The sequence below is a fragment of the Palaemon carinicauda genome, chromosome 24 (assembly GCF_036898095.1).
Source record: "Palaemon carinicauda isolate YSFRI2023 chromosome 24, ASM3689809v2, whole genome shotgun sequence".
In the NCBI taxonomy this organism is placed as follows: Eukaryota; Metazoa; Arthropoda; class Malacostraca; order Decapoda; family Palaemonidae; genus Palaemon; species Palaemon carinicauda.
The window spans coordinates 99,474,774-99,502,629 of NC_090748.1; the positions used below are offsets into that span (position 1 = coordinate 99,474,774).

At 39.9% G+C, this 27,856-nt stretch overlaps 1 protein-coding gene across 1 annotated transcript in view; it reads left to right on the forward strand.

Annotated features, from left to right (window-relative positions):
• LOC137618502 (ADAMTS-like protein 1) overlaps positions 1 to 27,856 on the forward strand; it is a 125,287-nt gene that overhangs the window by 87,752 nt on the left and 9,679 nt on the right. The window contains exons 28-31 of the mRNA XM_068348660.1: positions 42 to 136; positions 613 to 799; positions 957 to 1,105; positions 3,016 to 3,166. Of these exons, the coding sequence (XP_068204761.1) occupies positions 42 to 136; positions 613 to 799; positions 957 to 1,105; positions 3,016 to 3,166 (582 nt within the window). The remainder of the gene's footprint in view (positions 1 to 41; positions 137 to 612; positions 800 to 956; positions 1,106 to 3,015; positions 3,167 to 27,856) is intronic.

Here is a 27,856-nt window from a genome sequence, read left to right on the forward strand (position 1 = left end):
TTCACCATTATTGGCAATAATACATTCTCATTTCATTCCAGGAACACGTGATTCCCTGGAGTTTGAATGGCAAATGACAAACTGGTCAGAATGTTCACAGACTTGTGGTTTCACCAGCACTTCCAGTGGATTTCAGGTACATTTTTGTGTTTGCGCAGGCATATTAATCTTATGATAGTATGCTCCTTGATCACTATAGTACTATGATTAATATCAGTTAGTCTAATCAGATCGCTTATAATAAAACAAAACTCTCACTGTATGATACTTTATATAACTTCGATTGGAAAAAAATTAAAAATCAGTTTTGATAATTCAGGCTCCTAATCCTGTTTGTTGGAAATTTAATAAAAATACTCGCCAAACAAATGTCAACTTACTGGCGATTGGACCTGAGCTAGCACGCTGCCTGACCCCGGGGTCGCCTCAGGGCACGTACCACACTGCCAGAGGTTGACCCCGTAGAAAACGGGAAGAGGGAGATAAACTCTACAAAAAGCTGGTTGGTTAGCTAGAGTTAACCAGTAACTCCTAAGAAGGTAGTTCTAGGTAAGTATGTTAGGAAAAATACAAATTACTTGAAAATTTGTGATTTTGCCCTTTCTTTTTTAGGTTCGTTCAATCCAATGCCTTGTGCGTGTAAATAACGTAAGTCGACCCGTTGATGGGGCTTTGTGTCAAGATGCTGGGTTAGAGGCACCAGTTACCATGCAAAAATGTGGACTGACAGAATGTCCCCAATGGCACTTTGACGAGTGGTCCGAGTGCGAGTCATCTAGATGTTATACCCTAAATAAAGGTATGTTATTATGCTGTACGTTAAAATGCTCTTGTTTGATGTAGCCATGATTATAAGGTATTTATTCATAAAACTAGGAAATTTAATGTTGTGATTTTTAATTAAATTTTAATAAAGTAACTTTTTCACTTGAGTATCTGCTAATTAATCCACATAGCTTTCCAACGACGGAATGTTGTGTGCCAGCTACACAATGGGACAATCGTCAACAGTGAACAATGTGACGTTCGGACACGTCCTCGTCATCGCCAAGAATGCTACAATCAACATTGTACTGGTGTTTGGAGAGTTGGAGATTGGTCAGAAGTAAGTAGATTTGAAAAAAAAAAAATTAAAAAAACTAACCATGGCATAGCCATTTGCATCAATATCCACAGAAAAGTAAAGGATACAGTAGTACAGGTATTTCTTTTAAAGAATATTTGATAGTTAAATAGCCTGTATTTTTAGTCCCCATAAATTAACATATCTCTAAACTTTTATTTGCTAAACTTATATTCAAAAGGTCTTGTAGAAAGCTGCAATTAACTTTTAAAATAAGATTTTTTTACATTTATCTTAAAAAATCCATATACTGTAAACACATTTTGACATTACCTAAGATTTTTAGAAGGTTACCGATTGTAGTTTAGAAATGCTTAAATTACATAACTAAAACCAAATATAATTTTCACAATTGAAAAATTTGGTTTGAAATTGAAGTTGAAAAAAGTTGTTTTAACAACTATCAGTAGTTTCTCCATAAAAACCCTTCTATTATAAAATCATGCCCTTATTTCATTCATGAAAGTTCCCATACAGTCCATTTTTGGCCCATCTGAATCCAGCAGTTGGATTTAAGTACAGTCTTCACTGTTCAAGTAGGTTAAATGCAAACTAGCGAGAATTAAGGAGCTGGGGAAAGAGAGAACTATACTGAATTTGATTAATAGTTTATAAGTATAGGAGCTTCATTTAAAAAAACATGGTTTCATCAGTTGTATTGCATTCAATTTGAAGTTTAGGCTGGAGGGCAAAGTTGAGTGCCTTAAGTTGTTTGTGAGGATTTTGTTGTTCCAGGAGAATACTTAAGAACTCTCTCTCTGACTTAAACACAAAGCCTCTGGTTAATTAAAGGGTTACTTTATATAATATAAAATCATAGATTATTATATGAAGTTTGTACTGATAAACTGTCAGAAGTTTTTCTCTCTAGCAAAGCTGTGGCTGAATATTCAGCTCCCCTACTGAATAACATGTGTTTAATTTCCAAACCAGGCAAGAATGGATAATATGGGAATGTTCCTTAAGAATTTAGGGCGCTTCTCTTGACTTCTGAAGCGAATAATGTGGCTAGTTGTCAAGTGACTTTTCAGGTCTCAACTGGGGTGGATAGTAAAAAAATTAATTAGTGAAAAACAATAGACATGTGTTTGGAGCACTGTCAAAATGTTTTCCATCAAAATGAGAGGACCTTGATGATGTAATCTTCATTTCACTTGGGTAATAGAAGATATTTTGCGTATTTAGACTTAATATCTTTTGTCATAAAACTATCCCCTTATTCCTAATTTGCATTCAACATCTATTGTAATATCTTTTTCTCTTTTGATTTTTTTAAAAATTGAGATAGTCATCACAATCTCTCCATGATAGTGATAAAAACCCAGCTAATAACCATGAATGAAAGTCAGATTTTTTTTCTTTATTAAGATTCCTGCCACTCATCTCTCTCACATGATAGTAATAGATAAATCTCGGCTAATGCCATAAATATATGTAAATCTTTTTACCAACATTCCCTGCCTTCCACTTTTCTTTCTCACTCTAGTGTCATGGTACAGTGATAATCATGATCATTTGGCAGTCTGAGTGATCAATATTTGATTCTTGAACCGAGAGAGGAGGAACAAATGAGCCCTTATCCTAAAATTCAGGGTTCCTCAGTTGATTTAAGCATGGAATTGGGTGCACAGGCGTTTGTATGGTCATTGCAGGTTACAATTAGAGGGGGGGGGGAGAAAATTGGTGTCCACTGTCTCACTAAATTTGTCAAAATGTTTTAATATAATTTTTGCTTCTGTAAAGCAAAATACTGGTTGTTGTCTATATCCTCAAATAAGAAATGTGTTGTATCCAATGGAATATATCTGGTTTTATGTAGTACAGTAGTTTCTCAAACATCTGTATTAAATATGAAATGTTGCATTGATAATGTATTTGTATTTTCTTTGTAGTGCACGGCTCCATGCGGAGGACACGGCTACAGAACAAGACTTCTGCAGTGTGTTTGGAATGGCACCAAGAAGGCCGCTGGGAATGCATGTCGAGAGTTACCCAGGCCCGAGGTGGTCCGTTGGTGTGATGGACAGCCTTGTCCTGATCCTAGTATGTAATCAACAGTCTGGCTCATGAGGTCATCAAACCAGGTCAAGAGGTCTACAGGTACAGTGTTGCTACCGGACGGTGCATGGTTCACACAGCTGCATTCACAGAGCTCAAAGCAATATGTGTCACTGGGTGTTTGCTGTTCTAGTAGTTCGGTAATTTTGGGCCGTTTGAGGATTTTTAAAACACTTAAAAATTATTGCTGATTTTCTTATACATTTTTATATAACCAATTTTTTATGAATGTCATTTTATCCAATTAATTTTTTCTTACTTTTGCAAGAAAAACACTTGCTAATAACTTGTACATACAGATACATATACAGTATACTGTACAATATATATATATATATATATATATATATATATATATATATATATATATATAATATATATATATATATATATATATATATATATATATATATATATATATATATATAATGTGTGTGTATGTATATATGTACACTACAGTGCAGTACAGTACATGTATACTGTATATAATCTAAGTTTTTGCAGAATTTAGTGAACTATACATTTTTATCCAAATCATAAACATTTTTGAGGCATACTATAGTACTTTCAATATCAAGATCTAAACCCATTCTCAACAGCAACACTCAGAATGACCTTCCATTTGCATTAATTAGCCAAGATTGGTGAGAAAATGCACAGCATCTTAGTTAGTTCTAGCATTTACTAACACAACACAATACCTTTATCATTATTTTAGCTTTAAAACAAGCCTTGTTGATTTAAAATGAGACAAAATGTATATATGAAATATATCCCTTTATGTAGAGGTTCCTGTCTGGATAGGTCATTTTGACATGCCTTTTAATTCTCTACTTAATCCAGCAGTGAAAATCTTAACATCAGGGATTTGTATATAATTCAACTTAAAATTAGGCAGAGAATGGGAAAGGAATTATGAAAACTATTGTAATATTGTATTAATTTATTTTCAATCATTATCCATACTTTTCTACTTTTCCCAGCTAGTTGCAGGCTGCTAGATTTACACTAAACTAAATGGTTTTATGGAAAGACGTAGTACATTGGTTTGTTTAGTTGGATCAGTTTGATAGTAAGAGTGTATAAGATGGAATACACTAGTTTTAACCAATTAACTTATTTATTTTTGTCAGAATTAGCCATATTAATTATGTGGCAAATATTTGAAACTAGTTTAATACAAAATATTCAAAGGTTTAGAGAAACTCATGCAGTAATAGTTTATTTATTAATGTGAATATCACCTGAAGCTCACACTGCTTCCTTATCAAGGCTAGCTTAATGTTGACATTTATCCTAAAATCTAAAATTTCCATTTTATTTCACTGTAATAATAATGCCCATCTAGTGAATTATTGTGTGTTTACATGGCAATGTATGGCAATTAGAGTGTTTTAGGTTTGTGGTAGCTTATTGGAAACGTCCCTGCTTGCGATTGCCGGACTCGACTTCCAGTCCCACTCAAACTCGTAAGTGTCTTTAGTGTCTGCATCCTCACCATCCTTGTGAGCAAAGATTGGGAGTTTGGGGAGCCTATTGGTCTATGTGCCGAGTCATCAGCAGCCATTGCCTGGTCCTCTCTTGTCCTAGATTGGGTGAAGAGGCTTGGGTGCTGATCATATGTATATACACTATGGTCAGTCTCTGGGGCATTATCCTGCTATCTAGGGAATTGAAACTGTCTCTGCCCTCTGTCATTCATGAGCAGACTTTATGTTTGGCTTGCCCAGGGTTTAAAGGCTTGATTTCCATATTCAACCTTCTCGTCATTTCTTGTTGTGATGGTCTTTGTTACTCCACTAATCAAGAATGTTTTTTTTTTTTTTTTTTTTTTTTTGTATTAGATTACTAGATGTCTTCTGGGTTTGTTATCTCTTCATGTCTCAATTTTTCAAGGGGTTCATTGGTAGATGATACCAATCCACATTTCCTTTGTTTTATGTATCGAGGCAGCATTGTGATTTGGACAGTGTTAGCTTACCAGTTCCTCTTATCAAACAATATTTTCAGCTTATGGCTAATCAAGTTCCTCGCATAAAGGAACTCCAAACAAAAAAAAAAAGGAAGTGTTTTAATTCTTTCTTAAACCACTTTATAGCCTTGCATCTTCTTAAGGCTTGGTAGTCAATGATAATTTCCTGCATATATTGAAGTAGAAATCTTGTTCATAATCTCAGTTTATCCCTCTTCATTACATTCATGTTATCTCAAATTTTGTATTGTCTCTGCTCTTATGAGATCCCAAGGGATTTTTTTCAATATTAAACTTAGCCGGTGATTATATAAGCTGCAGCTCTGCTGCCCGACAGAAAAACTCTACGTTCAAAATACGCCAGCGATCGCTATGCAGGTAGGGGGTGTACATCAACAGCGCCATCTGTCGAGCAGGTACTCAGTACTCAATGTAAACACAGAATCAATTTTCTCTCTGTCGTGCCACCGGCAAGACCTACTAAATTCGCTGTTGCTTACTGGATTGGTTTTCACAGATTTTGGTGAAGTACACATTTCTAGTTATTAGCTTTCGCTTTGCAGAGGTTATCTTCAATACATCCTTGCATTCTTTTATTGATTTTGGATTATTTGTTGACGACTTTGGATAGATTTTGAATTCCCCTTTGACTAATTCAAGATGGCTGACCCTTCTCAAGTCCCTAAATACAGAAAGTGTAGTGCTAGGGACTGTTCAAGGCGTCTTCCGAAGGCCTCTATCGATCCGCACACCGTTTGTTCCAATTGTCGGGATAAAACCTGTCAATTGGAAGATCGATGTGAGGAATGTGTTGGGCTTTCGGAATTCGATTTTCTCGAATTCCAGAAATATTCACATAGGCTAGAGAGAGATAGAGTCAGGAGAAGTTCATCTCGCTCCGTTGATATTTCCTCTCCTCATGCCCCACAACCTATTCCTTCCCCTGTAGTGGTTGCTCCTGATCCCCCTTCTAGCACTCAACAACCTTCGATGGCAGATATGATGCGTGCCATCCAGGCTCTGGGTGAGAGAGTCGAGTCATTGGCGAGTGACCGTAACCAACTCATGGCAGACGTCAAGGAGTTGAAGTGTAAGAGTGCAGTGGGTAGTGACAAAGTGAGTGGTAGTGTTGTGGAAAGTGTTGTAGATAGTGTTGCGCTTGAGGGTTCGTCTGTTCGTGCCTGTCGTCCTCCCAGTCCGGGACCTCTTGCAAGCTCCCAAGCCCAGGGGAGAAGCAATGTCGTACGACCAAAGGGTTCGAGAGGCTTTAATCAGCGAACAGACGTTCCCTCCGTGGTTTCGGACGTATCTAACCAAGATCGCCCCACCCACAAGAAGACGAGAGAGCCCATTTATTCCTCATCTGCGGAAGATGTTTCTCGAAAGAAACAATGGACCAAGGTCTCGCGGCCTCTTAAACGCAAGTCGGTCCCTTCCGCGCAAGTCCAACGGCCCAGTTGTAGCCACTGGGTCAGTTCGGAGTCGCTGCAGTCTTCCGATGACTGCACACCTCCTAAGAGAGGCAAAGCGGTACCGCATCAGGCAGTAACACCGTCTGTTGCCGCACCTGCTACTGTAGACCCTAAGTGGTCTTTGCTGCAGACCATGCAGACACAGTTGACGTCATTAATGCAGGACTTTCGTGCGGAGAAGGTTGACGCTGCACCAACCGCTAGCCTACAACCACCCACGGTTGTGCGTCCAGTGGACGCTGAGGCTACCTTCTCCCGCACTCCAGCTGTGAGAGTCCCGCCACCCATGCGTTCCAGTGTACCCTGCCAGCCGCATGTTGACGTTCAGCGACGCACGGAACCTTCCGTTGACGAGTTACAACAACAACCTAAGTTGTTTTGTTTTGACGCGGTGCGTCAACCTCCGCAACCCAGTGTGGTTACCACTACTCGCCCACAGCAGACTAGACAGTCAGGAGTAGACGTTTTGCGCCCCCGCGCTGCTATGGTTGTTGCCAGCTCACAGACTGGGCAACAGTTCCATGACGTTGCGTCCGGTTCAGTCACGCATGCACCCGTGCTGCCGGACTCAGCTGACCAGCCAATTCCTACTCCTTTGCCGCTTCCTCCTCAGTATTCAGATGATGGACTCTCTGATGATGACGACGCTGCACACATTGACGACCCGCATACGGACATCGACGAACCCAAGACCACGCAACCCTCCTTGGACTTTAGGAAAGTTCTTGCACTGTTCAGGGAGATGTATCCTGATCAGTTTGTTTCTGCGGCCCCACGCTCTCCTCCATCTGAGTTCGCTTTAGGCACGCAGTCATCCGCGCCTGCCTTTACGAAGCTCGTCCTCGCCTGCTCGTCTAAGAGAGCTTTAAGAGTGTTGGGAGAATGGATGCAGTCCAAAAAGCACCTTGGGAAGACAGCATTCACGTTTCCTCCTGCGAAACTCTCTTCCAGATCGAGCGTCTGGTATGCCACGGGAGAAGTTCTCGGCTTGGGAGTTCCTGCCTCTGCCCAGGGCGACTTCTCAAGTCTAGTAGACTCTCCCCGCAGGCTAGCCATGAGACGCTCCAAGATTTGTTGGACTCCTTCAGACTTAGACCATCTGATGAAAGGAGTGTTCAGAGCCTTCGAGGTTTTTAACTTTTTGGATTGGTGTTTGGGAGCGTTGAGCAGGAAGATCTCCCCTTCTGACAAGGAAACTTCCATTCTCATTATGTCCTGCATGGACAAGGCCATACGGGACGGTTCCAGCGAGCTTGCGGCTTCGTTCGTTTCCGGGGTCCTCAAGAAACGGGAGAACCTTTGCTCCTTCTTGTCAGCTGGAGTAACGCAGTGTCAAAGATCGGAACTTATGTTTGCTCCTCTCTCAAAGTGCCTTTTCCCAGAGGAGTTGATAAAGGAGATTGCTGCCTCCTTGATTCAAAAAGACACGCATGACCTGGTTGCGTCATCTGCCCGCAAAGTCACCCCTTTGCCTACCGTGTCTAGACCCAGGATGGACACTCCAGCGTCCAGATTCATTCCGCCCTTTCGTGGCAGAGCCTCCAGCAGAGGAGGTGCTCGTGCCGAAGGGAGACGTGGGAATAAGAAGAAAGGTACCAAGTCCTTTAAGGGCAGAGTCTGACTGCCACCTTCTTCAGACAGCAGTGGGAGCCAGACTCAAGAACTTCTGGCAGTCCTGGGAGAAAAGGGGCGCAGATGCACAATCTGTGAAGTTGCTCAGAGAAGGGTACAAGATCCCGTTTGTACGCAAACCCCCTCTAGCAACGTCTCCCATCGACCTCTCTCCCAGGTACAGAGAGGAGGACAAGAGACTAGCTTTGAAGCAAGAGGTGTCTCTCTTACTAGAATTTTAGGTTGGCCAGGGCACCAGCCACCCGTTGAGATACTACCGCTGGAGAGTTATGGGGTCTTTTGACTGGCCAGACAGTACTACATTGGATCCTCCTCTCTGGTTACGGTTCATTTTCCCTTTGCCTACATACACACTGAATAGTCTGGCATATTCTTTACATATTCTCCTCTATCCTCATACACCTGACAACACAGATTACCAAACAATTCTTCATCACCCAAGGGGTTGTCGCACTGTAATTGTTCAGTGCCACTTTCCTCTTGGTAAGGGTAGAAGAGACTCTTTAGCTATGGTAAGCAGCTCTTCTAGGAGAAGGACACTCCAAAATCAAACCACTGTTCTCTAGTCTTGGGTAGTGCCATAGCCTCTGTACCATGGCCTTTCACTGTCTTGGGTTAGAGTTCTCTTGCTTGAGGGTACACTCGAGCACACTCTCCTATCTTATTTCTCTTCCTTTTGTTTTGTTAAAGTTTTTATAGTTTATATAGGAGATATTTATTGTTGTTACTCTTCTTAGAATATTTTATTTTCCTTTTTTCCTTTCCTCACTGAGCTATTTTCCCTGTTGGAGCCCCAGGGCTTATAGCATACTGCTTTTCCAACTAGGGTTGTAGCTTAGTAAGTAGTAATAATAATAATAATAATAATAATAATAAAAGGGAGCGGTAGTCAAAGTCCGGGACCATCAATCCCCGGGCTTCTACAACCGTCTCTTCTTAGTGGTAAAGAAGACAGGAGGGTGGAGACCGGTGCTAGACGTCAGTGCTCTGAATGTCTTTGTCACAAAGCAGACGTTCGCCATGGAGACGACAAAGTCTGTTCTAGCAGCGGTCAGGAAGGAAGACTGGATGGTCTCTTTAGACCTAAAGGACGCTTACTTTCACGTCCCCATCCACCCAGATTCCCAACCTTTTCTAAGGTTCGTTTACGGGAAGGTTGTCTACCAATTTCAAGCCCTGTGCTTTGGCCTAAGCACGGCTCCTCTTGTCTTTACGAAACTGATGAGGAATATCGCCAAATTCCTGCATTTAGCGGACATCAGAGCCTCCCTCTATTTGGACGACTGGCTTCTAAGAGCTTCTTCCAGTCGTCGCTGTCTGGAGAATCTAAAGTGGACTCTAGATCTGACCAAGGAATTGGGTCTCATGGTCAATATGGAAAAGTCCCAACTGGTCCCATCCCAAACTATAGTGTACTTAGGGATGGAGATTCACAGTCAAGCTTTTCGGGCTTTTCCGTCGGCCCCCAGAACAAGGCAAGCCCAAGGATGCATCCAGAACATGCTAAAGAAGGACCAATGTTCAGTCAGACAGTGGATGAGTCTGATAGTGACGCTTTCATCCCTGGAACAGTTCATTGCGTTAGGGAGACTGCACCTCCGTCCCCTTCAATTTCACCTAGCTGTTCACTGGAAAAAGGATAAGACGCTAGAAGCGGTCTCGATCCCCATTTCCGAGAAGATGAAGTCATCACTGACTTGGTGGAAGGACAACATCTTCCTCAGAGAGGGTCTGCCCCTGGCTGTTCAGACCCCCAACCACGTTCTCTTCTCGGACGCATCGGACACGGGCTGGGGTGCGACATTAGACGGTCGGGAATGCTCGGGAACTTGGAACTCGAATCAAAGAACATTACATATCAACTGCAAGGAGCTACTGGCAGTTCATCTGGCCTTGAAAAGCTTCAAGTCCCTCCTTCAAGGCAAAGTGGTGGAGGTGAACTCGGACAACACCACGGCCTTGGCATACATCTCCAAGCAAGGAGGGACCCATTCTATGACGTTGTATGAGATCGCAAGGGACCTCCTCACCTGGTCAAGAGATCTAAACCTTTCTCTAGTAACGAGGTTCATTCAAGGCAATATGAATGTCATGGCGGACTGCCTCAGTCGAAAGGGTCAAATCATCCCAACAGAATGGACCCTACACAAGGATGTGTGCAAGAGACTATGGGCCACATGGGGCCAACCTACCATAGATCTCTTTGCAACCTCGATGACCAAGAGGCTCCCAATTTATTGCTCACCAATCCCGGACCCAGCAGCAGTTCATATAGATGCCTTTCTACTGGATTGGTCCCATCTAGACTTTTATGCATTCCCCCCATTCAAGATTGTCAACAAGGTACTGCAGAAGTTCGCCTCTCACGAAGGGACAAGGTTGACGTTAGTTGCTCCCCTCTGGCCCGCGAGAGAATGGTTCACCAAGGTACTTCAATGGCTGGTGGACGTTCCTAGAACTCTTCCTCTAAGAGTGGACCTTCTACATCAGCCACACGTAAAGAAGGTACACCCAAGCCTCCACGCTCTTCGTCTGACTGCCTTCAGACTATCGAAAGACTCTCGAGAGCTAGAGGCTTTTCGAAGGAGGCAGCCAGGGCGATTGCTAGAGCAAGGAGGACATCCACTCTTAGAGTCTCCCAGTCGAAGTGGGAAGTCTTCCGAAGCTGGTGCAAGTCGGTATCAGTATCCTCAACCAGTACCTCTGTAACCCAAATAGCTGACTTCCTATTATACCTGAGGAAGGAAAGATCTCTTTCAACTCCCACAATCAAAGGTTACAGAAGCATGTTGGCAGCAGTCTTCCGTCACAGAGGCTTAGATCTTTCTAACAACAAAGATCTACAGGACCTCCTTAAGTCTTTTGAGACCTCGAAGGAGCGTCGTTTGGCTACACCGGGTTGGAATTTAGACGTGGTACTAAGATTCCTTATGTCAGCAAGGTTCGAGCCACTTCATTCAGCCTCCTTTAAAGATCTCACTTTAAATACTCTTTTCCTCGTTTGCTTAGCAACAGCTAAAAGAGTCGGTGAGATACACGCCTTCAGCAGGAACATCGGATTTTCATCTGAAACGGCTACATGTTCTTTACAGCTTGGTTTTCTAGCCAAAAACGAACTACCTTATCGTCCTTGGCCGAAATCGTTCGATATTCCAAGCCTTTCTAATTTGGTTGGAAATGAACTAGAAAGAGTCTTATGCCCTGTTAGAGCTCTTAAGTTCTATTTAAGACGAACTAAACCTTTACGAGGACAGTCAGAAGCTTTATGGTGTGCTATTAAGAAACCTTCTTTACCTATGTCAAAGAATGCAGTTTCCTATTATATCAGACTGTTGATACGAGAAGCTCATTCCCATCTGAATGAGGAAGACCATGCTTTGCTGAAGGTAAGGACACATGAAGTTAGAGCTGTCGCAACTTCAGTGGCCTTTAAACAAAATAGATCTCTGCAGAGTATAATGGACGCAACCTATTGGAGAAGCAAGTCAGTGTTCGCGTCTTTTTATCTTAAAGATGTCCAGTCTCTTTACGAGAACTGCTACACCCTGGGACCATTCGTAGCAGCGAGTGCAGTAGTGGGTGAGGGCTCAACCACTACATTCCCCTAATTCCATAACCTTTTTTAATCTTTCTCTTGAAATGTTTTTTATTGTTGTTTTTTGGGTTGTCCGGAAGGCTAAGAAGCCTTTCGCATCCTGGTTGATTTGGCGGGTGGTCAAATTCTTTTCTTGAGAAGCGCCTAGATTAGAGGTTTTGATGAGGTCCTTTAGTATGGGTGGCAACCCTTGATACTTCAGCTCCTAGGAGTCGCTCAGCATCCTAAGAGGATAGCGAGGCTCAGTAAGGATGACGTACTTAAAAAGGCAGAGTAATTGTTCAAGTCGACTTCCTTACCAGGTACTTATTTATTTTATGTTTGTTATTTTGAATAACTGCTAAAATGAAATACAAAATACTTAGCTCATAATAATGTAAACAAGTAATGCTGGTCTCTACCCACCCCCCTGGGTGTGAATCAGCTTATATAATCACCGGCTAAGTTTAATATTGAAAAATGTTATTTTTATTAATAAAATAAATTTTTGAATATACTTACCCGGTGATTATATATTAAAGGACCCTCCCTTCCTCCCCAATAGAGACCCAGTGGACTGAGGAGAAAATTGGTTCTGTGTTTACATTGAGTACTGAGTACCTGCTCGACAGATGGCGCTGTTGATGTACACCCCCTACCTGCATAGCGATCGCTGGCGTATTTTGAATGTAGAGTTTTTCTGTCGGGCAGCAGAGCTGCAGCTTATATAATCACCGGGTAAGTATATTCAAAAATTTATTTTATTAATAAAAATAACATTTTTCAAGCATTGTATACTTGGTAAAACTGTTGATTTGGAGCATTTCTTTTAAAAATCCTGGGAAAATTTGTATCTTGACAAAGGCTCTCCCTTGATCATGCTCTTTAGTACTTTGTCTATTCATTATGCTTGATTAAATTTTGGTACCCACATTATATTTCCCTATTCAAAATCCTCCTGTATACATTGGTCTATTGTCAATCTATTCCTTATGTGCATAGTATTTAAGATACCTTTTGTCTTTGAGCTTTTATATTTCTTGTAAGGCTGTTGAATAATAAGTGCGGCAGTTCTATCAAACGCTTGTAATGCCTTTGGAAGAATCTGTAGATACCATCAGTAGAGTTCTAATCTAGTACAGTAGTATTCCATTGGAACTGATGGCAACATTTAAAGATTATTAGATATTGAATGTATTGTGAATAGTTTTCGGATAGTGCCAATACTCACGCCGTCTGTGTGAGTTGATATGGCTCACCAGGCCAATCTTGGACTTGTATACCTTACCACATGTCATTCACATTAAATGAGGAATTATGGTTGCAGGGACCTCTTTTCTAGCATGTATCTGCTGCCTTTTAAGCTTAGAGGCACTGTTTGACCCTGCTCCATGGTAGTAATCCTGTTGTTTCTCCTGCAAACAAGAGTTTCACATCTGCCTGTGGAATTTTGCATTTCTCTATGATTAGTTTGGGTTGGTCTTTGCATTTTCTTCAGGTCTTCAGTAACCATGATTTAGTTGTCTGTATAAAATTTGTTTTGGGAGCCCTTCTGTAGGCATATAGATCACGTGACGAAGCCAGTGTACTTGGTGGTTGGTGAAGATGGACATACAGTACATTTAATTTATATAGTATAAATTATATATAAAATCCAGTCTGTTGCAAATACACAGTACAAAATTCTATTACTGTATAGATAGAATCAGAAGGGCCAAACTGTGTTGGTGAAAATTTCAGTAAAAGTTCCAGAAGGATAATTCATTATTAAGTTGAGCAATCCACAACACTTAAGGCCACACAAACCTGATAGAATTTAACTGTTATTGAAAACTAGTACTGTACAGTAATATCTATCGAGATGCTTCTTGATATGCATATTTATCTATATATAAAAATCTTTACCTTGGATGTTGTTAGTTTTGTTGTTAACTGTTTATTGAAAAAGGTATAATTCTCAAAAACTATTTTCTTAATACAAACTCATTACTCTGCTGTGTTTGAGATGTGGTCCAAGTGTGGTTTCTGGGGCCTTTGTTATGGCCCTTCCCTTTGATGAAAGAATTATCTAAATGGAAGACAGCCTGTGAATAGTGGTTTTCATACGCCCCTGATGTATACACGACACCCACGAGGTGCTCGCGCGAGGGTAGTAACCTCTGCATTCCATGCTTTTATCTTTCTCTGGTATATTTGGAAGATTTATATCAGAAAGTGTAAAGAAGGACTCTTTTCACTGGGCGTCACAGGTCTCTCCCCAGAAATAGATTTTTCCTTCGTCAAAATCCCTTTACTCTGCTGTGTTTGAGAAATATTCTAGACTTCACGGAGTAAGAATCCTTCTGGTTCTACCTCATGAAGCATATAAACAGGTTCCTTTGCACCTGTAGCAGTAGGTTAAGTCGACTTTAGTTTGGTGTCTGAGCCTAATGCTAGAATTAAGAGAAGGAAGGAAGTTACTGTAAATTAATGGGTGTGTATTGAAAAAAAAAAAAAAAAATTGAAATTATATTATCTTCATCTCATATCCATTACCTTACAATAGCCTAAATAGATATTTAGGTATACCAAAAAGTTCTAAGGACTAACAAGAGACCACAAATTGTATTAAAACCTTCTTAGTAAAATCATGGGTTGTACTATCTAGGTTGGTCAAACAGATATGCAAAACTTACTAGACAATTAAGACATAGACACTATTACTTCAGATTACTAATCAGGAACAAAAAGTGTTTGAACAATTGAGAATGAAGATGAGGAGTCATCTAGAACCTCCTCCTTTCCTCGGAGAATGTTAAAACTAGGTCTGCCATTAAAACAGGCACAACTGAAAAATAAAATACAGTAGATACAATTTTAACAAAGGTGTTCAAATCTGTCGAGGATTTTATATGTATATATTACATTAAATCATCCAATAATGAGGTTACCTCTTAGCTTTCAAGAGTGTAAAACAGGTAAATTATCAAGTATCATTCATGAGGTTTCCAACAAACTCCCATGGATTTCGTGGTGGAGATGCTCTGATAATTTTGAGATTTGTACTTTAGCTTACCTACCACCTCTGAAAAATGCATATGCTTCTTGACAACATGAAATGACTGGGTATTTGAGTGAGTAGTAACCCTGCTGAGGTATCTCCAGAGTTACTAGACAGTTACATTGTCATTAAGATTTGTTCAATCAGACTAATGCTTAAGTCCGTATTCAACCCTTATCTAGATCCTACAAGGTGACAGATATTAGAGGTGTCCCAATATTTCTGGAGAAAATCGTTCCCATATCTGTTTCCATATCGGGTCTCTTCCGTTTTAGTTTAGTAGATAATCTGCTAAAAAAATACCATACCAGAAAATGTTTTTATTGTTCCAGCCCAACAAGAAAGTTCAGGTATAATTTTTGGGTGGGGAAAAAAGGGTAGAAATCTTTTTGTGGGAAGGACTGACCTCCATCTAGTCATATCACTCCTTTTCTGGTCTCCGACCCGTGTCGCCCAGTGAAATGCTCCTTTAGCACCATTTCATCTTGAGGTAAATCCAGAGAAAAACAGCGAAATTTACACACAACACAAAGAATTGTTAATAAACTGCGTGCTATAAAAGGAGTGACGTCACTGGCGTGGGATTGTTGGTACTGTAGTAGTGGGAGGTGGAACAGCACCTCGCTGTTCGGAGATATCTAAATGGTGCGAGGCCTCTGGTTGTGATTTATCACGCCCCAGTATTATATATCGACACCTTTTATAGGTGAGCGAGCTGGGTTCAACCTGGCATCCCTATGCAATTTTTTCTGTGTTAATATATAGCAGTTATATACCTTAGAAATGGTGCTAAAGGAGCATTTCACTGGGCGACACGGGTCTCTCGCCCAGAAATAGATTTTTCATTCGTCAAAATCCCTTATATGTGCTTCAAGAAAGGATTATGAAATCAGGCATTACAACTAAGAGACATTCATAAGATCTAACCATAGGCTATAGACTTTTGGAGGGAGATACTTCCGGAGTATACCAAGTAAACCCGGTTGGACCTTGGTTTGATTGTAGAACACTCAATTAGCCCAACCTATAAATCAATAAGATGTACTTCATTGAAGAACCTATTGAGGATAATTTGGTCACTGAAGCCTTGCAAATAAAGTCCAGTTACATTTAAACCAAGTAATCCATATAAATTCAGGCAGTTTTGATCTGCCTATGTACTAGATTTTGTTACAAAGGACATAACCAATTAGTTTTGTCTGACTTGTGAGAAAATTCTTGTATTTTCAGACTTCATTATCTTTTTAGGAGGAATATCATGGCAGGGGACTATCAGAATCATTAGTATCTGTCATTGGGGGTGACAACCATTTTAAACATGGATGTCCCCACTATCTTTATTAATTGGTATTGTCCTGATAAGAATAAGAAGAGGATTTCAGTCTGCCTGAAACAGTAGTGTTTGGGCTATAATAATACATTACCGCCTAAGACCAAGCATCCTGAGTGAAGGTTGCGTGTCTAGAAATTATAACGGTTTTAATTTCTATTAGAAAAGGGATTTTGATGAAGGAAAAATCTATTTCTGGGGAGAGACCTGTGACGCCCGGTGAAAACGTCCTTCTTTGTACTTTTTCTGATATAAATCTTCCAAATATACCAGAGAAAATTTAAAGCATGGAATGCAGAGGTTACAACCCTCGTGCGAGCACCTTGTTGGTGTCGTATATCTAACAAGGGCGTTTGTAAAACACTATTCACAGGCTGTCTTCCATTTAGATAATCCCTTCATCAAAGGGGGAGGGCCGTGACAGGCCCTAGAGAATACAGTTGGGTTACCCTACCGATACCCACCACTCGCGCTCACCAGGTCATCCTTCTGTTTTTGGACTTGCGAGCAAGTTGAATTTGTTTGGCCACAGTGTTTTTTCGAAGAGTTTCTCGTTAAAAATATTGCTGTTAACAATATTCATCATCCTGTTAATAGCCACTTCCTCTGATCAGACTTGAATATCTTGATAAGTTCTCGGTTGGGTAACAGGTCGAATGATTCCAGTCCCTTTTGCAGGCGAAAGTAATCAATGTACAGTAATAGAATTTAAATTTTTTACAAATATTTTCTTTTTTATATAAGAACTTTGAACCCCTCCTAACTTGTCTGTTCCTTGTAGAGGGTTGTTGGAGCCTAAATACAAGAACAAGCCAGGTGGAACTGGAGGATCAATTTTATTTTTGTGGGTTGTCCGAAAGTTGTACAGACACACAAGGATAGTGCAAAGCAGACTTTGTACATATAATAATAATAATAATTGTCTTGAATGTTAGATTTTACTTTATAATCATATATTTACTGTGTAAAATTCATTCATTTGCTTGCAGTTAGGAAAACTAGACTAGCTATGATAGTGTATCACAAATTATACCTGATAATTGTTAGGTAAGATCAAATTCTTAACCATTCTCTGCTAGAATAATTGTAAATACTCTTTACTGTATTTTGATCAAGAATAGCTCATAGTAGTCAAGATGGGAAATATTAATTTTGGTTTGCATAATTAATGTCAGAATTTAGAGATGCTGATGCTTTAGAACCAGCACTAGTCAGAAAAAAAGAATTGACTTGATTTCTAGATGGATCTAAGTACCATTTAATAGACTAGTAAACCATGTCCAGTCCATGGTGGTAGCATGCGCTTGCCTGTGAGTGAGTGTCTCGACTTGACTTTGCTAGTGACAGTTTACAATTTACTAGTTATTAAACAAATTTGGTTAATTATTTTGCATTTGCTACAAGTCAGATTACAATCACTAGCCCAGTCAAACTTTTCTGCTTGCTCAACCTTCATAGCTTAAGAGTTTTGGGACTAAAATAAGTTTTCTGCATTAATTTATCACAGTTTATTCACAGATCTGCTGTGCTGAGTGGACATGGGTCAGTAGTTGACCAAAATATTAATCCTTTTTACTTGGTCGAGAAATGTCTTTTTCACTGGCTGCCTTGTTCATGAATGCAATTTCCAGTAAGATGCTCACATTAGAAATAACAAAACAAGCGCTTGCAGCTTTAAACACTAACTAACCTGTTATAGGTTTAGTGTACTATACTATAACAGCACTGCCACTAATATTTCAAAGCTTCTTTTAACAAAAATTTCAAAGCCACTTGTAAGTATGTTAATTATGTAAGTAGGGATAATGGGGGGTTTAAAAAAAAGTGTAAAGTTGTCTTATTTCAATATGCACATTATAATTCTTTTACTTTTTGAAGATCCAAGTAAATTTTTTATTTCTTTAAACTTCCCCTGATGTTCACATTGCTTTTCTCTCTGGAAGCTTGAAATGTTTATATTACTCCTTAAAATTAAGAAATGTTCAATTTTTCTTTCCCTCATAAGTAACTTATATGTGTGAGGGGCCAAAAGTAGGTTGTGACTCAAGGGGGAGATGAAAGCAATTGAGTAACTTTATTACGACACATCGAGTATATACACACACTAGGTCCCAGTAAGAAGGCATGCTATTTCTTGTCAAACCAGCAACCGGTTCTGTTAACAGTTAACAATGAAGTATGCAGACAGGTTAAAACAAGTTGCTGTCAGTGCGAGGGGAGGGCGAAGATACAAAGGATAATATATACAAAAAAAAGAGAAATTTCATTACTATGTACGCTCGTGTGACATACGGGTGGTACACAAGTCTAAGTAATGAGACCAGTGTCTAACAATAATTACATGCTGCACATGTTAGATAGCTTTTCAGTCTAAAGGTCAACATGGACCAACAACAGCGTGCTCTCTTCTGCTCCAGATTTCAGGTTTTTTGTCTGGTTTTATACTGATTTTAGTGTTTTTCAGATGTCTTCTTTGGATTTGTTAGTACTGTAATTACTGCACTGTTGTGTATAAGAATTGTTATTTTGAACATGATCCACATTCTTTCATTTTTTATTATCGCGGTAAAATTTATTTTTGTTGGCCCTGGCATCGGAAAACTCGGTTAACTTGAAGCATTTCTTTTATTGTAGTCCTGAGTAATCTTAAGTGGATTTGATCTCTTTTGCCTGATTTCAGAGCTAAGTTACTTTAAAGCTAAAGGTATAAAACAGTTTTTTTCATTTCCTTCCTTTGATATGCTCAATTTCATTTGTACTATTCTATGGAGTAGTTCAAAATTTTTTAGACAATTCCACAGTCGTTTAAAGGCAATGGGTCTAATTTGTTTTCTGATATTAACCATGTCTAAAGCTTTCTTAGCCAGGATTGACCAAGGAAGTTCTAGATGAGGCCTAGAGCTGCCAGGGGCCTAGCATATGATCAATGGCTACCTTTCTGCCCTTGGAAGATGACAGGGGCACTACTGTCAGGTCGAATCTGATTTGCCTTCCTTGGTCTCCGGAGGTTAAGATCCAGCCGCTTGCGGGAGAACCCCCTCGGATTCTTCAGTCATAATTATTCAAATCGATGATTGTCCCAGATAAATTTTCTAACAGAAGATTGGGAAACATAAGGAACAGAGGAAGAGTCCCTACTGGAATCCCGCTACTGTGAGACAAGGATTCGTTTCAGCACCCTAGAATCTGTGGGGCCCTGCAATTTATGAACCCTTTTCCAGTCCCATGGGAGAAGGAACTTTTAGGACCCTCACAGTCCTTGGAAATGTCCTTAGCTTGTTCTGGATATTCTTACGCTCCATCCTTCATGGGGTGGGGTCGAAGTCAAATTCTATGAGAGAGACCCTCTGTGGGATCTCTGGCAGGTGTCTATTCTAGAATAATGACCTGGACCCTATTTGTAATCTGCTTCCTAGAGCACACAATGTATGCTAACTGCTGATCTCCGTCCCAAGGATCGCACTCCGGATCTGATCTGGAGGATCAGGGTTCAGATACTGAAGACCCAATCGGAGAAGGTCATCTAATCAATCTCTAAGATTTGCCTCCTGCAGGAGAGCCTACCTGCCTAATACCATCTTCGAAAAGTGAGGGATCCAACAATTGTCTTCTAGGTAAATGCCTACAACATTTCGACAATGTAACTGGAAGATGAATGCCTGCCTCTAAGTGATGCGACACTCACATAGCATGTTCTGAACAAGATCTCAAATAATCAGGGTTAAAATGTTTTATTTTGGTGGGCGAAGAGTGGCTAAGATGCTCTGGAGAAAAGCATCAAGCGCATTCCGGTTTGATGTAACTTGTGCATCTGGGAGAAGAGCATCTATATCTCTCAGGGGTAGAATGCGGGGTGACAAGTCTAGAGCATTCTAGAGCTGTGTACTTTGTGCGTTTAGAAGATGACCTATGAAGATCCCTGGATGTGTGTGCAGTGCTCAAAGGAAGTGCATTCAGAAGTGCGTTGTACATAAGCATGTGCTGAAGAAACATGTCTAGAAAATGGAGAATATCATCTACATCAGGCAGATCCAGAAGCATAACTCATAGCCATAGGAGAAGGGCATTCTGGAGAAGAACTCGTCATTGACTCTCATCTAGAAGAGATGCTTGAACCTCTTCTGGAAAGCCAAGCACTGGGGTTAGGCACGTCCAAAAGAAGCGCTGGGGTGAGGCACATTCAAAAGAAGCACTGGGGTGAGGCACATTCAAAAGAAGCGCTGGGGTGAGGCACATTCAAAAGAAGCGCTGGGGTGAGGCACATTCAAAAGAAGCGCTGGGGTGAGGCATATTCAAAAGAAGCACTGGGGTGAAGCACATTCAAAAGAAGCGCTGGGGTGAGGCACATTCAAAAGAAGCGCTGGGGTGAGGCACATTCAAAAGAAGCGCTGGGGTGAGGCACATTCAAATTCAGCGCTGGGGTGAGGCACATTCAAAAGAAGCACTGGGGTGAGGCACATTCAAAAGAAGCTCTGGGGTGAGGCACATTCAAAAGAAGCGCTGGGGTGAGGCACATTCAAATGCAGCGCTGGGGTGAGGCACATTCAAAAGAAGCACTGGGGTGAAGCACATTCAAAAGAAGCGCTGGGGTGAGGCATATTCAAAAGAAGTGCTGGGGTGAGGCATATTCAAAAGAAGCGCTGGAAGCTGAGGCACGTCTGGAAGAGGATTACTAAGAATGAGAAGCATGCTGGGTTGAGGCATGTAGGGGTGAGGTCCCCTTAGGAGAGACGCTAACTGAAGGGGCTCACCTACATGAGGTGCATCTGGGGAAGAAGTGCTTGTCTGGAAAATCCTGTGAAAATTGACGAAGTGTAGGATTGCCTGTGAGACGCTAACCTACAATCCCCTCTGAAGAGGATGGATCTCACAGAGGTTGAGGAACAAACTTTTCTAAAGGCTCAAAAGGAGGAGACCTCATTGAAGGGCGAGGATCAGGCACTCGCTTGTCCATTCTTTTTGCAGGAGCGTGGCGTTTCAATCGGGTAATATGCCGAGGAGACAGTCTCCTATTGAAGGGTTTGTAGGGACTGAAGAGATGACAGAAGACTTCCTTGGAGAAACCTAATGATTGACATCCTCTGCAGCAGGAACCTCCTGCTTGTGCCTCGTTGACAGAGACGGGTGTAGCTTCTCCAAAGGGGATTCCTGAACCCCCAAAGGTCATAGCAAATGCAATGGATCTGAAACATGAAACTCTTACTCGATTGTCCCCCAGAGGAGACCAACGGATAGGAGTCATTAGGAAGAATATTAGGGGGTCAAAGAAGAAAGTCCTTAGAAGGATATGACTTCAAGGAAGACCCAGAAGGCAAAGCATCCCTTTTAGACTTCTTTCGCGACTTACTGTACCTCTCCCACTGAGATAATGGCCACTTGTCACAAAGTGATGATTGTGTACGTGCAAGCCCTCAGCCAGCATGAAGGGCACATACGACGAGGATCAACTTCAACTGCACTCATGAAAATGCAGCAGGTCTTTGGGAACACTCCAGGGCATATCTAAATTTCAGCAGGACAAACACAATGTCCCTGACTGGTGATAGCCAGACTGTAGTTCGAGTCCAGCTCAAACTCATTAGTTCCTTTGGTCGCTACAACCTCGCCATCCTTGTGAGCTAAGGATGGGGGGGGGGGAGCCTATTGGTCTATCTGCTGAGTCATCAGCAGTCATTGCCTGGTCCTCCTTGGTCCTAGCTTGGGTGGAGAGGGGGCTTGGGCATTGATCATATATATATATGGTTAGTCTTTATGGCATTGTCCTGCTTGATAGGACAATGTCACTGTCCCTTGCCTCCTCCATTCATGAGCAGCCTTTTAAACCTTTAAACAGAAAAAGTAAGAATTGGAAAGTTTTGATATTCCCAGTCAGAGGAACATTTTTCCGCTGATGGCTGATATGTAAGTGGGTTATCAGTGAGCCAGCAGAGGGGCTGGGTCACCTCTCCGCTACCAGCAAGGAAGACCCAGAAGGCAAAGAATCCCTGTCAGTTGTTAACACCTCATCGTAACTTTTTAGTTGCCGAATTCCTAGCTTCACTTTTATCGATCTCCTACTTAAAGGACAATGGTTTGTGTTTTTGTAGGAACTAGTGATTAAATAGGTGATAAGATAATTTTTAAAATGTCATCTGGAATTTAAAGTACCCAAAACCCTTGAGGAAAAGGTAACACAAACTACTTGTAAAGTATGGAAGTCAGTAATATGAATATCAGGGGAGGTTTTTAGAAATCAACAGAACTTTTATAATGAAATTCATTGTTTCTATACTCGCCCGATGTTCATATACAGTACATGTCCAGCCTCCTCCCTACTGATTAGGACATCAAAAAGATAGGGAAGTATTTCAACTTGGAAACCAGATGTTATCAGACATTTGCAGCCTATTGGTGTTGCTGGACAGTGGTCTCATTGCTTTACTAGAAGCATTAGCGTATTGGAAGGAAACAAAACTGGGAAATATTTTAATCTTAAGGAGTGATGTTAACATTCCAAGCTTCGAGAGATGAAAGCAATACGAACATCGAGTAAGGAAATAAATTTTATTAAAAAAAATAAAATTCCTGTTTGTGGTATTTGTTCTTTTGTAACAGTATTTTTATCATCTTTTCTTTCTTACGTTACATTTCTTTCAAGACAGTGAAGAAAAATAGTAAATTAGCACTGTACTGAATGATTTATTAAAAGCAGTCATAATTTGGCAGTTATCTTGGGTAAAATTCTAATTTTTAACTAGCTTTGTTATGAAATATGCATCAGAATTCTTAGTTTAAATACTATTATGGGTTCATATCTAATCCCTATTTTTTTTTTTACTATGTCCAGGTGTACAGTAGTATGATAAGCATAATAATTTTGTACTGTATCTTCTTTGTGTTGCACTTCTTTTAGTAGAATCAAAATTGCAATTTTATACATTTTTATGATCTGTACTACTTTTAGGAAAGAATAGAAATATTTTTCCATTAGGTTGGTTATCCAATTAGTTTTATTTCAAAGAGTTACTTTTATATCTTGATGTGGATATAGTTTTTAAATGAAAAAATCTGTTAGCCATAGTTTGCAATTTTAAGATGTCATTATTTAAAAATAATTTTATATGTTAACAGTGACACTTTTATGTCCCAGGTTGTAAACTTACAATTCCTTTGGTAGCAGGTTGATTAGCATTTGAGCTCTGGGTGGAGTATGAAGGTAAAAGCTGCTGAAAGCTAAAATTGCTTCATGAAATATATATGCAATTGTTCCTAACCTGTATTACATCAAGTTATTACTGATTAATTACATTTAAGCCTTGCTCAAACCATAAATGGTAAAGTACATTTTCATAGTCTATTTTTCATAAATTCAAACCCCTTAATTTTACTAAATTCCTAAGGCCCTGTTATTACAGATAAACCTTGTACCAAATTACTTAACATCTTGCAAGACGGTAGTTACTGAATGTAACCAACCCTGTTCTCGATATTTCCAAAAGCAGGAATTTCTCTGTGTATCACTAGCAATAAATCTCAATCAGAGAACGGCAAGAAGAGGATTTCTTGAGTTTTCAATTAGTAGTTTGTATTCATGAAATACTGTAACAAATTTTTCAAATTTGGTTAGTTCTCATATAAACTTCAGAGGCCTCCCCTACTGTTCTTCAAATCCTGACAGGTTTCTTAACCCTTTTACCCCCAAAGGACGTACTGGTACGTTTCACAAAAGCTATCCCTTTACCCCCATGGACGTACCGGTACGTCCTTGCAAAAAATTGCTGTAAAATTTTTTTTTTTCATATTTTTGATAATTTTTTAAGAAAATTCAGGCATTTTCCAAGAGAATGAGACCAACCTGACCTCTCTATGACAAAAATTAAGGCTTTTAGAGCAATTTAAAAATAATATACTGCAAAATGTGCTGGGAAAAAATAACCCCCTGGGGGTTAAGGGTTGGAAATTTCCAAATAGCCTGGGGGTAAAAGGGTTAAAAGATTGATTTCAGAGCTCTCTATCTAGCATTTTATTTTGCTACTCAGTTTAGACCAGTGAGTTCATTTAAATAATGCATTGATTGATGCATATCGTTGTGTTCAGATACCAGTGACTGAACTTTTGACCAAACTTCATCCTTAATTATGTGGTCTTCATTTGCTCACTTTTTTATGACCCCACTCTGGCATCTCTCTTCTCTAGCAGTTTCTATTGTTATTTCACTCTCTTCCCTCTCATTATTTAATGGAAAAGTGAAAGGGAAAAGAAACTAAGATTGATAAATCCCTTGGATAGAACACCAACCATGTTTTTTAAGCTTCATTGGATACCTGTTATAGCAAGAATCAAGTATGAAACTTTATTGATATACATCCCCAGTCATAAAAAATATGAAAAATTGAAGAATGTATAAGGCCTTCTAAAAGAATGTATAAGTCCTCCTAGACAAGAAGCATTCAAGATATTGATAAAGAATCAAATTTGAATACTGTTCCATAAGTTGTCACAAAAGTTAAAAGAAAAAAAAAAACGTGAAAATTAGAAGTTTGCAAGAAAAAGTTATGAACCATAATCTGTAATTGAAAAAGTATGGGGCCTTATGCCAGAAGGTTCAATTGATGGCAGCAAGTTGGTCCTCAAGAATAAACAAAGGTGATGATGTTGATGCTTGTACAACTAGGAATACCATTGTTTCTATGAAAATACAAAACATGGATATACTGTAGTTTTTTTGGCGTAAGTTAAACTGAAAGCCATTAGAAGGACATTACCCTTTCTCATGACATACCTTTTAATGTCTTAAATGGTTTGAACCTAAACTGTCATGATTCAGCTAACCATATCAGTTGACAATCACGCAAAGTCGAAGCAGCATGCATGCACTTGTGGTCACACGAGTGATAATCATATAACCATGAATTGTCATGTAGAGACATTACAGAATATCTGAAATTTAAGCCGTGAGAAAGCTTGACATTTTTCCTGTAACAGTTACATGGTTTTGAGTTTTTAATTGCATAGCTAAATTTATAAAAATGTCTCGAATATCTTCTATTGAGAGAGCGAGCAATAGGTTTCCCTAATGCCGACGGTTCGTGTCGGAAGTCCACTATTGTTAGACTTTCCCAACGTCTTAAGCAAACTGGCAGTACATGTGACCGTCAGCATCCAAAACAACAATGCGTTAAAATTCTAAACCAAGCCCACTACATCCAGGTTACCCACTTGAGGAATCAGTTCCAGCCAGCAGCGAGGATGGCTTATGTAATTGTTGGGAGAAAAAGTCCTCATACTGTGAGGCATCGTTTATGTGAGAGAGAGGGCTACATGCATGTAGGCCCCATGTTGGTCAAATTCTGATATGCAAACATCGACAGACATATCTGGATTAGTGCAGACATCATTTTAGGTGGACACAGAGTGGCAAGAAGTTCTCTTCACTTACGAATTTAGATTCCATCTCAGTCAGGCTGATGGACATTTGCGTGCGTGGTGAAGACTCGGTGCAATTGCTGTGTAGAGATAATCATTTGGGGAGAGGAAGTTTGATGATCTGGGGCGGGATCAGCTTATTTGACAGGACCCTTTTGCATATCTTTGGAGATTGTGTTAATGCACAGACATTCACAGGATGTTTTAAGACCTATCGTTGTTCCTCACATGATGGCCGATAAACCCCCAATAAACGTTTGCACACAATGCAATAAGATAATGCCAGACCATATACAGCCAGGTACACCATGGACTTTGTGGTAAAACAACATTGCTGGCTGTCTTACCGTGGCCTTAACTCTTTCCTGATTTGGCACCTATCGAGCATGTTTGGGATGAGATGGGGAGAAGAATTGTCAATATGGCACTGCCCCTCAACTTGCTATAGTTAGAAGGGACACTGCAGGTTATGGCAACAGACCCTCACAATTTCTTCAAGAGGGTCATCTTTTCTCTTAGGAGGAGGTGCGAGGCTATTTTTGATGCCAATGGTGGACACACGAGATACTGAAGTCTTTCTTGTAGTCATGTTCCTGTGTGAACTTTTGCTTCTGGTCATTAAATGCAGTGCAACTTTTCAGCCTGTTTCATTCTCTTCTCAATGGATTACTTATCTCCTAGTACTGTATATATTTTTCTTGGATGCCAAAATGCATCTATGTAATATCCAATTCTATCAGTGATGTGTTTCTGATGGCTTTCAGTATATTTTAACCATAAAAAGTTTATGAATTAGTGGTAGGTGTATCATATAGTGCATAGATAGTATCCACTAATTCGACTGACAACTTTCAAGTTCTTTTTGCTATCGTCTTGTCAAGATGTCTCCTCTAGGTCACAGGCTTTTATTGAGTTACATGGTTATTTTGTATGAAAGGAATAACAAACATGATTTGTTTGTTATTCTCTTGATTTTAGTCAATATTTGTAATAAGTCTTTGATTAGCATTATTGCTTTCATTATTATTATAAATATTGATATCATTACTATGATTAACATTTGTTTGTTTTTACAAAATACTAACTGTTGCTCTTTACATTGAAACCTTAGGTTTGTAAGTTACAGAAATATTGCATTATGAGATGAAGTCTCTTGTGTTTGTTCTTTAAATTATGCATAGGTGGATTGGTCTATTGAAACCTCTTCATAGGAGTGCTTACTTTGCCCTATTTTTCTTCTTGTTATCACTTCTTTTATAACCACCGAAGAAGTGGTTGATAGTGTTGGGAATCATCCCACCTGGGTTGTCCCACTGAATTTTCTGTGAGCATTTCTTTTTCTTAAGTATGCTGTCTTTTATCCCTTCATTAGAATCAAAACACTGTGGGGAGGGTCTCACTTTGGTCTTGAGTGTTTGTGACTTTTAAGAGAAAGGTAATTTTGGTTCCCACCTTCTTGGGCTGTTCTATGGTCTGTGGGATATTGTCTTTGTGAATAGAAATTTATTGGCAATGTCAGAATATCTAAATGCAATAACTGAAACTGCTAGACACTATACCGACCTTCCTTCCAGTCTTCCTTCTCCAGTCCTGAACATGCTTTTCTCTGTGATCCTATTTTTTTTTCTTGGAGTTTTATCCTTAATCTTTTGACTCTACCCTCTGAACTTGTTGGTGAACATACAAGCTTAATCTCCTACATCCTGGTTTTTCTCGCTCATATTAATCAATTTTTTTTCTGGTCAGCCTTAAATCAAATTGGAATCTCTCCTAGAGGTGTTTTGGCTTTGGCCAACCTTAATCGGTTGTCAGTAGGTATGAAAATGTTAAAAGATGGTTGCCTGTCCAGTGGGTGGTGCCATCCATGTTCACATAATCAATATACACTTCCTGGTGAGCAGTAGAAAAGGACCATGTTTTTCTTCTTCGTTTTCATATTCATTCTTCTTTTTATCCTTCTCTCATCATCTTTGTATTCTCAATTGTCGACTGAGAAAAAGCAAAGAGAAGGCCAGAAACACCACCTTCAGAGGTACAAAAGAAAGAGTTCATACTTCATAGCTTACCATATATCCCATTTCTTCAGAATTGGCCCAACACTTCTTGGGACTTGCCCATGACTAATATTATGATGATAGTCGTAGTCTTTTGTGCAATTCTACCAATATGTTGCTTGCTTTCAAGACCAACAAAATAAATGCTTTCAGTGCTGGGCATGTACCATCCAAGCCAGGACCATGAAAGGTCCAT